Source organism: Delphinus delphis, chromosome 9 (assembly GCF_949987515.2).
Source record: "Delphinus delphis chromosome 9, mDelDel1.2, whole genome shotgun sequence".
Lineage (NCBI taxonomy): Eukaryota > Metazoa > Chordata > Mammalia > Artiodactyla > Delphinidae > Delphinus > Delphinus delphis.
In genome coordinates this window covers 55,828,168-55,841,218 of record NC_082691.1, presented here as the reverse complement: position 1 = coordinate 55,841,218, position 13,051 = coordinate 55,828,168, and the positions used below count along the sequence as shown (strand labels likewise).

The 13,051-nt window shown below is 38.3% G+C and overlaps 1 protein-coding gene across 1 annotated transcript in view; it reads right to left on the bottom strand.

The window, feature by feature from the left end:
- Positions 1–13,051, bottom strand: part of STK31 (serine/threonine kinase 31) — a 91,085-nt gene that overhangs the window by 13,025 nt on the left and 65,009 nt on the right. Inside the window, 1 exon segment of the mRNA XM_060020608.2 lies at positions 4,370–4,438. Within this exon segment, the coding sequence (XP_059876591.1) occupies positions 4,370–4,438 (69 nt within the window).

The window sequence follows — 13,051 nt, the reverse complement described above, 5'->3', positions numbered from 1 at the left end:
ACACAATACCATTTGTATTGATACCCTCCAATATTAAATACTTGAGTAGAAATCTAACAAAATATGTACAGGATCTATTTGAGAAAAAAATTATAAAACTCCGATGAAAGACATTAAAGAACTAAATAAATGGATATTCCATGCTCATGGAAAAAAACACAACATTGTCAACATATCAATTCTTCCCAACTTCATCTATAGATTCAATGCAATCTCAATCAAAATCCCAGCAAGTCATTTTGTGGATATCAACAAAATGATTCTAATGTTTACACTGAGAGGCAAAAGCCCCATAATAGCCAATACAAAATTAAAGGAAAAGAATAAAGTTAAAGGACTGTTACTATCCAACTTCAAAACTCACTGTAAAGCTAGAGTAGTCAAGACTATGTGGTATTAGTAAAAGAATAAGCAAATAGATCAGTGGAACAAAACAGACCCACATAAATATAGACTGATCTTTGACAAAGGAGAAAAGGCAATATAATGAAGAAGATAGTCTTTTCAACAAATGGTACTGGAACAACTGGACATCCACATGCAAAAAAATAAATCTAGACACAGATCTTATACCTGTCACAATAATTAACTCAAAAAGGATCACAGACCTAAATGTCAAATGCAAAACTATAAAACTCCTAGAAAACATAGGAGAAAATATAGATGAAGCTGGGTTTGGCAAAGATTTTCAAAATACAATACCAAAAGCACAATCCATGAAAGGAAAGAATAAACTGGACTGCATTAAAATTAAAAAATTGTTCTGCAAAAGACACATTCAAGAAAATTAGAAGACAACCACAGATTGTGAGAAAATATCTGCAAAAGACGTATCTGATAAAAGACTGTTATTCAAAATATACAGAGAACTCTTAAAACTCAACAATAAGAAAACATGATTAAAAAATGTGCCAAAGACCTTGCCAAATACCTCACCAAAGAAGACATACAGGTGGCAAATAAGCATATGAAAAGATGCTCCACATCACGTGGCACCAGGGAAAAGTAAATTCAAACAATGAGATACTAGTACACATCTATAAGAATGGCCACAATTCAAAACACTGACCGAATGCTAGTAAGGCTGTGGAGCAACAGGAGCGGTTACTCATTGCTAGTGGCAATGAAAAACAGTACAGCTTAGAAGACAGTTTGTCAATTTCTTTAAAAACTAAACTATTTAAATATATTATTACCATACAATCCAGCAGCTGCACTCCTTGGTACTCACCCAAGGAAATAAAAAACTTATGTCCACACAAAAACCTGCACATGGATTTTTATTGAAGCTTTATTCATAATTGTCAAAACCTGGAAACAACCAAGTTGTCCTTCAGTAGGTGAAGAGATAAATAGTGGAACATTCAGACAATGGATCAAGGCTAAAAAGAAATGAGCTATCAAGCCACGAAAAGACATAGAGGAAACTTACGTGCATATGATTAAGTGGAAAAAGCCAATATGAAGAGGCTACATACTGTATGATTCCAACTATATGACATTCTGGAAAAGGCAAAATTATGAAGACAGGAAAAAGATCAGTCTCCAGGTGTTTGGAGAAAGTAGAGATGAAAAGGTAGAGCACAGAGGATTTTTAGGGTAATGAAAATACTCTGTATGATATTATAATGGTAGATACATGGCATCATACATGTGTTCAAACCTGTAAGAATGTACAACACCAAGAGTGAATCCTAATTTAAGCTATGGACTTTAGGAAATAATGATGTATCAATGTAGGTATCAGTTGCAACAAATGTATAACTCTGGTAGGGGATGTTGATAATGGATAAACTGCATATGTGGAGGAAGGAAACCTATGGGAAATCTCTACCTTCTCATTTTTGCTGTGAATCTAAAACTGCTCTTAAGAAAATAAAGCCATAAAAGCAGTTGTAACATAAAATAGTCTCTTAAAAAAATGGCAAAAGAACTTTTACAGTCTGATCATTATGACTTTTTTAACATCTTTATTGGAGTATAACTGCTTTACAATATTGTGTTAGTTTCTGCTGTATAACAAAGTGAATCAGCTATACATATACATATGCCCCCATACCCCTTTCCTCTTGCATCTCCTCCCAACCTCCCTAACCCACCCCTCTAGGTGGTCACAAAGCACTGAGCTGATCTCCCTGGGCTATGCAGGTGCTTCCCACTAGCTATCTATTTTACATTTGGTAGTGTATATATGTCAGTGCTACTCTCTCACTTTGTCCCAGCTTGCCCTTCCCGCTCCCCCAGTCCTCAAGTCCATTCTCTACGTCTGTGTTTACTCCTGCCCTTCCCCTAGGTTCATCAGAACCATTTTATTTTTTTAGATTCCATATATATGTGTTAGCATATGGTATTTGTTTTTCTCTTTCTGACTTACTTCACTCTGTATAACAGACTCTATGTCCATCCACCTCAGTACAAATAACTCAATTTCATTTCTTTTTATGGTTGAGTAATATTCCATTGTATATATGTGCCACATCTTCTTTATCTATTCATCTGTCGATAGACACTTAGGTTGCTTCCATGTCCTGGCTATTGTAAATAGTGCTGCAATGAACATTGTGGGACATGACTCTTTTTGAATTATGGTTTTTTCAGGGTGTATGTCCAATAGTGAGATTGCTGGGTCATATGGTAGTTCTATTTTTAGTTTTATAAGGAACCTCCATACTGTTCTCCAAAGTGGCTATATCAATTTATATTCCCACCAACAATGCAAGAGGGTTCCCTTTTCTCCACACCCTCTCCAGCATTTATTGTTTGTAGATTTTTTTGACGATGGCCATTCTGACCGGTGTGAGGTGATACCTCATTGTAGTTTTGATTTGCATTTCTCTAATGATTAGTAAAGTTGAGCATCCTTTCATGTGTTTGTTGGCAATCTGCATATCTTCTTTGGAGAAACATCTATTTAAGTCTTCTGCCCATTTTTGGATTGGGTTGCTTGTTTTATTGATATTGAGCTGCATGTATATTTTGAAGATTAATCCTTTGGAAACACAAAAGACACTGAATAGCCAAAGCAATCTTGAGAAAGAAAAATGGAGCTGGAAGAATCAGGCTCCCTGACTTCAGACTACACTACAAAGCTATAGTAATCAAGACAATATGGCACAAAAACAGAAAATATAGATCAATGGAACAGGATAGAAAGCCCAAAGATAAACCCATGCACATATGGTCACCTTATCTTTGATAAAGGAGGCAAGGGTATACAATGGAGAAAAGACAGACTCTTCAGTAAGTGGTGCCGGGAAAACTGGACAGCTACATGTAAAAGGATGAAATTAAAACACTCCGTAACACCATACACAAAAAATAAACTCAAAATGGATTAAAGACCTAAATGTAAGACCAGACACTATAAAACTCTTAGAGGAAAACACAGGAAGAACATTCTATGACATAAATCACAGCAAGATCTTTTTTGACCCACCTCCTAGAGAAATGGAAATAAAAACAAAAATAAACAAATGGGACCTAATGAAACTTAAAAGCTTTTGCACAGCAAAGGAAACCATAAACAAGATGAAAAGACAATCCTCAGAATGGGAGAAAATATCTGCAAATGAAGCAACTGACTAAGGATTAATCTCCAAAATATACAAGCAGCTCATGCAGCTCAGTATCATTATACTTTTATAGACATGTTGCTGCCATATTTAACTCCTTAATATCTAGTCACACTGGGGACTATTCCATTTCAAAAGATCAACGTTGAAGATTCACCTCAAATAACTATTTGGTGGCATTTTTGAACAGCCTCTTTCCTCCCCTTTTTTCTGCCAAATTAAAGATCAGCTCCCTCCAGAGTACTTTCTTAATATTCTATATATAAATATTGGTTGTTTACTTGTTCACATTTCTAAATTATTAACTCCTTCAATGCTGTAATCCTATAAAGCAGCACCTAGTTCAATTCCTGATATAGAAGATACTCAAAATAGGTTGTCTGTATATCTATATCTATCTATCTATCTATATATATATATCAAAGCAGTATGAATGACACAGATGTACGACAAAGAAAAGATACAACCAGGTACTTATAAAAAGTAGTAAAAACACTAATTTTAATATAATGTGATCTTTGAAGATATAGCAAAGACTGTTTTTCCTTAATTATTACACAGATTACACATACAATTTGTGTGACAAACATACAATCCAGTAGTACTCTCTAGCAGTAGTTTTCTGGCAATAGTGTAAGTTCTGCACTTAAATTTTTTCAATACTTCTTTACTGTGAATGCTATTTTGTATTCTTACAAAAATAAGAGGACATCTTCAGTCAAATATTTAAGTTTATATTACTGTTACACACCTATATCACAGGTTTCCAACCAGTAAATGACAAAAAGGTAACATACCAAATGAAACTGATCCACCTTTGGGATTCCATCCTCATTTGTCTCAAATTTCTGATTTTGAACAGAGAGCTGTTAAAGAGAATGAGAATGAATAAGTTCCCAATGTACCAAAATACTGATCCTATAGCAGAGGCAAATCTGGAACTTTTTAGGTTCTAGAGAGAAGAGCAGAGCTCAAAGAAAGCACATTAGTTCTTGCAGGATAAAAAAGCTTTCATAATAACAACTACCAAACAGTCCCTGGGGCTCCTAACATATCAAGCAGAGTTGATGTACACACTATAAGCACTTTTAATACTTCCTCACTTTATAAGCAAATATATTAAAATTTTGTAGCACTCCCATTCATGGTTCTACTTTATGTCCACAACCATTTTCTTCTTTCTTCTCATCTTCAATTTATAATATCTTGCTCTGCTTTCAAGTACCCCTGCGAACTGCCTTATATCCTTTCTGGAACAAGATAAGGTATTTAATAAATTAAGGTAAAGTCAGCCAAAAGGAAGGCATATATACACAAGGCTGAAACTCTGGCAAGAGGACTAGATTACTCTCATAAGTGTAAGAACTGCAACAAACAGGTGGTACCAGAAGCTATGAGAGTAAACAACAACACCCAAGGAAGGGCTGTACAGTGAAAACTTTAGTAGGATGTGGGCTAAATCCTTCGGAACACTAACATTTAACAGATAGGTAGTAAAGAGGAGTAAAAGAAATGCCCAGTCACAGAGGCAAAAGAAGAACTTAGAAGGTATTGTGTCACAGAAAACAATGGGTAAAATAATTACTGTGGATATTTTTTTCCTGATAGATCAGACTTAACCATATTTCTAGGCTAAAGGAAAGGTGAAGAATAAAAAGAAAAGAAATAGACTAAAGATACAGTGAAGACAGAAGAATGGTAAAAGTGAGGTATTAGAACAGGAGAGAGAATGGGGTCAAGGTCACATGCAGATGGCTTACACTAGAGAAGGAGCACTTTAATTCTCTGAGATAGGAGTAGAAGACAGAAGACCAGGTAAAGAGGTGACCAGTTTGTAGACAGAAGCACTGAAATTTTATGGAAAGCACATATCTCAGTTTAAAAAAAAAAAAATTAAGAGGCAAGGTCTACTGAGAAGAACGGGTATAAGATTTAGGTAGGGGCTTGAGGAAAGCAGTAAAAGGTTTAAAGTAATCGTTGAGGGAAATATGAGAATGAACTGACTGTGGGCAGGTGAAAGGACTAAAAGAAAGCACTGAGGACCTAACAGAAGTAAGACTGATATGGTGGTGACATTCTGCAAAAGCATTCAGTTCCCAAGGTGTTCAAGGGGTCCCATTCCATACCAGTCTCCCCTCTTAAAATAAAATCTAAATATAACATAACCAACAAACCTAAGAAGACTCTGAAAAGTGGAAATAAGAAGCTAAAGAGGAAAGAAGAAAGTGAAGTGGCTAGGAACCTTGGGATTTAAGAAATGACACAAGGGTGAATTCCCTGGGTTTTATTTCTGACTCTCCTATATCCCACAATGGATGCTAGAGAAGCTTGCAACCCAGAAATGGCAAGAGTCACAGACCAAAAGAGCCCCAAGAAAAGCCTGCTCCATCTAGCTAAAGGACTGTGAATAGGGTAGTCTAGCAGAACAGAAAACCTTTTTGGTAACAGCCTCTACTCCAGCCAAACACCAAAGGAAAAACTGTCAGCGGGGCTGTGGGTACGAGTGGGGAGCTGAACTCCCACCCGTACTCATCAGCGAAAAGGCAGAACAAGGTTGTATGTGATGGCACTAGTTGGCAATCTACTCCAAGGGGTACTGTCAGTGGGACCCAGTGGAGAGCTATCTTCTACTACCACTCAACAGCAACAAAGTGGAAAAAGCAGTGTGAGGCAGTGTTAGCCAGCACTCTATTTTTCCCTCTCCACTCCCCAGGTGACAGGAGGACCCAGCGGGAAAGGAAACTTATACCCTCACCAGGTAGCAACAGGTACACGGAGATGGAATAAGGCAGTGGTGAAGCAGTAACAGTTTAACACTCTGCTCCTCCTGCTCCCTGCACTCTGTTAACAGAGAGATGAATTTCCACTCCTAACCATCAGGAACGAGAAGAGGCAAAGTAGTACAAATCAGCATTCCACTTTTGCTGAGGTGGTGTCAGCAGAGCTCAATGGGGAGCTGAAGATCTAAAGTCATCTGAAACTGTACACTACACCTAAACAAGGTAACTGTCGGCAAAAAAGGAAGATTAAATAGGATGCAGAGTCTCAGAACATAATACCCCAAATGTTCAGGCTACAATCAAAAATCACATGTCAAGTTTAAAACCAACAAAATCTTAAATGACAAAAAGACAATCAACAGAAGACATCAAGAGGACACAGATGCAAGGATTATCTGACAAGGATTTTAAAGGAGCCATCATAACAATGCTTAGAGATCAATTAGAAACATGCATGAAAGAAAAAAAAAGTAGAAAGCCTCAGCAAAGAAGACAGAAGATATAGAGAAAACCAAATAGAAATTTTAGAAATGAAAAACAACAACAGAACAACAGAAATAATTCACTGGATTGGCTCAACATTGGTAGAATGAATATGACAGAGGAAAGCACTGATGAAACTGAAGATAGAAAAACAGAAAATATCTGGATTGAACAACAGAAAGAAAATGAACACAGCCTCAGGAACCTGTGGGACAATAACAAAAGATCCAAAATTTGTATCATCAGTCTCAGAAAAAAAGGAGAAAGAGTGTAGGATTAACAAAATAGTTATATGAATAACAGCTGAACCAAATTTCACAAATTTGCTAAAAAACACAAACTGAAGAAACTGAGCAAACCCCAAAGAGAGTAAACCCAAAGAAATCCGTGCTAAGACACATCATAATCAAACTTCAGAAAACTAAAAACAAAGTCTTAAAAACAGGTGGAGAGAAACATCACATTACCTATAAGAGGAATAATGATTCAAATGACAGTGGAGTTCTCATGAGAAACCATGAAGACCCAATGAAAGTGGCACAGCATTTTTGAAGCACTGAAAGAAAAGAACTATAAACTCAGAATTCTGTATGCAGCAAAAAACATCCTTCAGAAATGAAGGCGCAATTAAGATGCTCTCAGATGAAGGAAAACTAACAATTTGTCACCAGCAGACTTACCTTGAAAGAATGGCTAAAGTAAGTTCTTAAAATAGAAAGGAAATGATAAAAGAATAAATACTGAAACATCAGGAATGAAAAAAGAATTGAAAAGAGTAAAAATATGGTAGATGTTATAGATGATCCTCATAAATAACACACTTTGAGAAGTGAACTCCAAGCTCTGCACTTGGATCCAATAAGAAAGGAATAGTGAGTCTGAGGTTCTTGGGTGGGTCTCAAAGGAGGTCCAGAAACACATGAAATTCCTGCACCGAGGAGGGCATTAGAGATGTTAGTGGCTCCATCCAGCCTGGAAGCCTTAATCCTCCTACATACAATTCGGTAATAATGAGATCCATTCCACTCAGTCTGCTTAATTATGATATTAGCATCACTTCCAGATTTTACGGGGCTGCCACCCATTTTCCTTCTCTTGAGATTTCTCTTAATTGGAATATTTGTGAAAGGCACTCATCATAGGCCACATCAGCTGTATCTAAAGGAATGACAGATATGGAATATTACTTTTCCCCTTGTCTCTTAGTTGGGGATTAAACATCAAAACGAAGCATAATGTATAAAAAGTACACCTGACCTCTAAACAGAAGTGTTACTCACATCCATGTAAGGCTTTCTAAAAGGAGGACTTCTCACCAAAGAGCTCATAGAAGACAAGGTTAGAGATGCCTTAATAGGGCATTGTAAAATATAAGAGACTTCATTGTAATCAGTGCAATGACACTTATTAGTAACTTATTTCCAAAGCCTGGGCCCCTTCAGCAATTGTTTATCATTGGCTTCAGTGAAGACTGCACCTTCAAGGCTTAATATGTGATGTGAATGCAGAAGGTGGTCTTGAACGCAGCCTCAAGACACTGAAATTCTGAGATGGGACGTTACTTAAGAAGTGATGTCCTTCTCTGACTTTCACATGCCTCACGTCTACACTTAGGATGATGATGTGCTCCCTCACATGGTTGTTTAGGAGGATGCAATGAGATGAAGTTCATAAAGCACTTATTAACTAAGTTCCAAACATGCACTATGTGTTCCCAGCAAGGGAGGATGTTATCACCATGTTATAAATACACATAATAATGTCCTTAAATTAATAAATATAATGTTTGGTCACACTCTGGAGAAAAATCAAATATATGTGTCTTTTATAAAAATTAGTCTCACAAAGAAATAAAACCTTAAAAAAATAGAATATTTTTAAAATCATATATAGCAGACCACAAAACATATCTAGAAACGAGGTTTGTCTAAACAGGCTAAAGAGATGAATAGGAGTCAAAGGGGATACAGGGTAGCCTAGATGTTATATGATGGGGTCCAACACTGAAGAAGAAAGGAAGAGAAGCTAGGAGGTTGCTGATAGACTAGGGAGAAAGGGAAGACAGTGGACAAAACATATTGGAGATTTAAGAGCAGTTATAGTAAAATGAGAGGGTAGGAAGTCCTGTCCAGATAAAAATATACTGGATTGGATTCTTTACTTTTGTAAAAGAAAAACTATAGGGAATCACAAAATCCTGGTTTCGGAAGGTAACTGAAACTGCATGAAGGTATGGGTCTCAAATTGTTAAGGAGGTCCAAAAAATGCAGACCTAAGAGAATGGCTAAAACAGAAAACAATGGCAATAGGAGGTATTAACAATCGTGAGAGTCTGAAACTCTCATACAGTGCTGGTTCTGAGAATGCAAAATGGTACAGCCACTCTGGAAAAGTTTGGCACCCCCTTATAAAGTTATATATACAATTACAGTCTACTCAATAATCGTCCTCCTATTTATTCTAGAGAAGTAAAACTATGTTCACACAAAAACCTACACGCAAATGTTCCTAGCATCTTTATTTGTAATAGCCAAAAACTGGAAACCCAAATGTCCTTCAACAGATAAACAAAGTTGGTACATCCATATAATAGAGTACCACTCAGCCACAAAAACGGAATGAACTATTGATATACTAAACAACCTGGATGAATTTCAAAGGCATTATGCTGAGTGAAGAAGCTAGTCTCAAAAGGTTACATACTGTAAGATAACATTTATATAACATTCTTAAAAAGACAAAGCTGTAGTGATATAGAAAAGATCAGCGGTTGCCAAGGGTTAAGGGTTAGGGAGAGGGTATGACTACAAAGGGACAGCACATAGGATTTTTTTTTTTTTTAGAGTTATGGAACTGTTCTGTATCCCAGCTGTGGTGATGGGTATACTTATCTATACATATGTTAAAATTCATAGGACTGAACACCAAAAACCAATCAACTGTACTACATGGTAATTTAAAAATGAAATTTTTAAAAGAACTCAGTCAACATTAAAGAAGAGCAGGAATTCAGCACAATAGTGACTTTACTCATAAAGCTCTTTACTACCAGTTAATGAAGAAAGGAAACTGGTGGAATAAAGACTGCTATTACCATACTTAAGTGATATTTTATGATAGCTCTCAGGAACATAAGAACATCTGAGACATTCACTTTCGTCCTGATGTAAAGAATAAAGAGATTACTAAAGCAATGACAAAAATGATGCCAGTACAATAATTTCTATGGCTATGATGGTTCTATGAAACCACACAAATTTAAATACATATGCCAGCATAAGGCTAAAACTTGTGAATAATTAATTGTTGAATGGGATTCCCACTGATCACCACTTGGGTAGGTATAAATACTCTTTTTATAACAGTTTTATTGAGGTATAGTTGATATACAATAAACTACATGTATTTAAAGTATATAATTATCAATATTTTGATATATGTATCCTGCTACAAAATCATCACCACAATCAATCTGGTGAACATGGTGATCATGCCAAAAAAATTTCCTCATGCCCCTTTGTAATCTATCGCTCCCTTCCTCTCTGCCCTCAAACTCCAGAGCACTCCTTTCTATCACCATAGATAAGTTTGCATTTTTTAGAATTCTATATAAATAGAAACATAAAATATGTACTCTTTCTTTCCTTTGGCTTTTTTTAGCTTGGCCGAATTATTTTGAGAAATAATTAATATTTCCTCCATATTACTGGGTGTAGAGACATAACCTGAGAGATACTGAGGATTCAGTTCCAGACCACTGCAATAAAGTGAATACTGAAATAAAGTGAGTCATGCAATTTTTTTTGGTTTCCTGTAACATAACAGTTATGTTTACACTATACTGTAATCTATTAAGTATGCAATAGCATTATGTCTAAAAAACAATGTAAGGGGGGGGACCTTCAAGATGGCAGAGGAATAAGACATGGAGATCACCTTCCTCCCCACAAATACATCAAAAATACATCTACATGTGGAACAATTCCTACAGAAAAACTACTGAATGCTGGCAGAAGACCTCCGGCTTCCCAATAGGCAAGAAAATCCTCACGTACCCGGAGAGGGCAAAAGAAAAAACAGAGACAAAAGAATAGGGACGGGACCTGCACTTCTGGGATGGAGCTGTGAAGGAGGAAAAGTTTCCACACACTAGGAAGCCCCTTCACTGGCAGAGACGGGAGGTGAGCAGGGGGGGAAGCTTCAGAGCCACGGAGGAGAGCGCAGCAACGGGTGCAGAGGGCAAAGTGGAGAGATTCCCACACAGAGGATCGGTGCTGACCGGCACTCACCAGCCTGAGAGGCTAGTCTGCTCACCCGCTGGGGCAAGTGGGGGCTGGGAGTTGAGGCTCAGGCTTCGGAGGTCAGATCCCAAGGAGAGGACTGGGGTTGGCTGCGTGAAGACATCTTGAAGGGGACAACTGCACCACGGCTAGTGGGGAGGGAGTCTGGGGAAAAGTCTGGACCTTCCTAAGAGGCAAGAGACTATTATTTCGGGGTGTGCGAGGAGAGGGTATTCTTTCCCTGTCTGTCCACAGAAAGCAGAGCAAAACCTAAACGAGCTCCAGAGATGGGTGCGAGCCACGGCTATCACCTCGGACACCAGAGACGGGCATGAAACGCTAACTGCTGCTGCAGCCACCAAGAAGCCTGTGTGCGAGCACAGGTCACTATCCACACCCCCACCCCAGGAGCCTGTGGAGCCCACCACTGCCAGGGTCCCAAGATCCAGGGACAACTTCCCCGGGAGAACATACGGCGCGCCTCAGGCTGTTGCAACGTCACGCCAGCCTCTGCCACTGCGGGCTCGCCCTGCATTCCAATTACAACTACCTTACCCCTCCCTCTTCCCGACCTGAGTGAGCCAGACTGCCCTAATCAGCCGCTGTTTTAACCCTGTCCTGTCTGGGTGGGAACAGAGGCCTGAAGACAACCTACATACAGAGGCGGGGCCAAAACCAAAGCTGAACCCCAGGAGCTATGCAAACAAGAAGAGAAAGGGAAATTTCTCCGAGCAGCCTCAGGAGCAGCAGATTAAATCCCCAAAATCAACTTGAAGTACCCTGAATCTGTGGAATACCTGAATAGAAAACGACTCATCCCAAAAAGAGCTTGTGGACATTGGGAGCAACTGTAGACTTGGGGTTTGCTCTCTGCAACTGACTTCTTTCTGACTTTTATGTTTATCTTAGTATAGTTTCTAGTGCTTGTTATCATTGGTGGGTTTATTGAGTTGATTGCTCTCTTCTTTATCTTTTTTTATCATTACTACTTTATTATTCTAATAGTTTTTTAAAAAATTTTTTATTTTCGTAATTTTTTTAACTTTCATTATTTACTGGGTTTTTTTCTTTCTTTTTTTCTCCCTTTTCTTCTGAGCTGTGTGGATGAGAGGGTCTTGGTGCTCCGGCCTGGTGCCAGGCCTGAGCCTCTGAGGTGGGAGAGCCAAGCTCAGGACACTGGACCACCAGAGACCTCCCAGCCCCACATAATATCAATTGGCTAGAGCTCTCCCAGAGATCTGCGTCTCATCGCTAAGACCCAGCTCCACCCAACAGCCAGCAAACTCGAGTGCTGGATGCCCCATGCCAAAAAACTATCAAGACAAGAACATAACTGCACCCATTAGCAGACAGGCTGCCTAAAATCATACTAAGTTCACAGACACTCCAAAGCACACCACCGCACACGGTTCTGCCCACCAGAAAGACAAGATCCATCCCCACCCACCAAAACACAGGCACCAGTCCCCTCCATCAGGAAGTCTACACAATCCACTGAACCAACCTTACCCACTGGAGGCAGACACCAAAAACAACGGGAACAATGAACCTGCAGCCTGCAGGAGACCCCAAACACAGTAAGTTCAACAAAATGAGAAGACAGAGAAATATGCAGCAGATGGAAGGAACAAGGTAAAAACCAATCAGACCAAACAAATGAAGAGGAAATAGGCAGTCTACCTGAAAAAGAATTCAGAGTAATGACAGTAAAGATGATCCAAAATCTTGGAAACAGAATGGAGAAAATGCAAGAAACATTTAACAAAGAACTAAAAGAACAAAAGAGCAACAAAACAATGATGAACAACACAAGAAATGAAATTAAAAATTCTCTAGAAGGAATCAATAGCAGAATAACTGAGGCAGAAGAACAGATAAGTGACCTGGAAGATAAAATAGTGGAAATAACTACCACATGGCAGTATAAAGAAAAAAG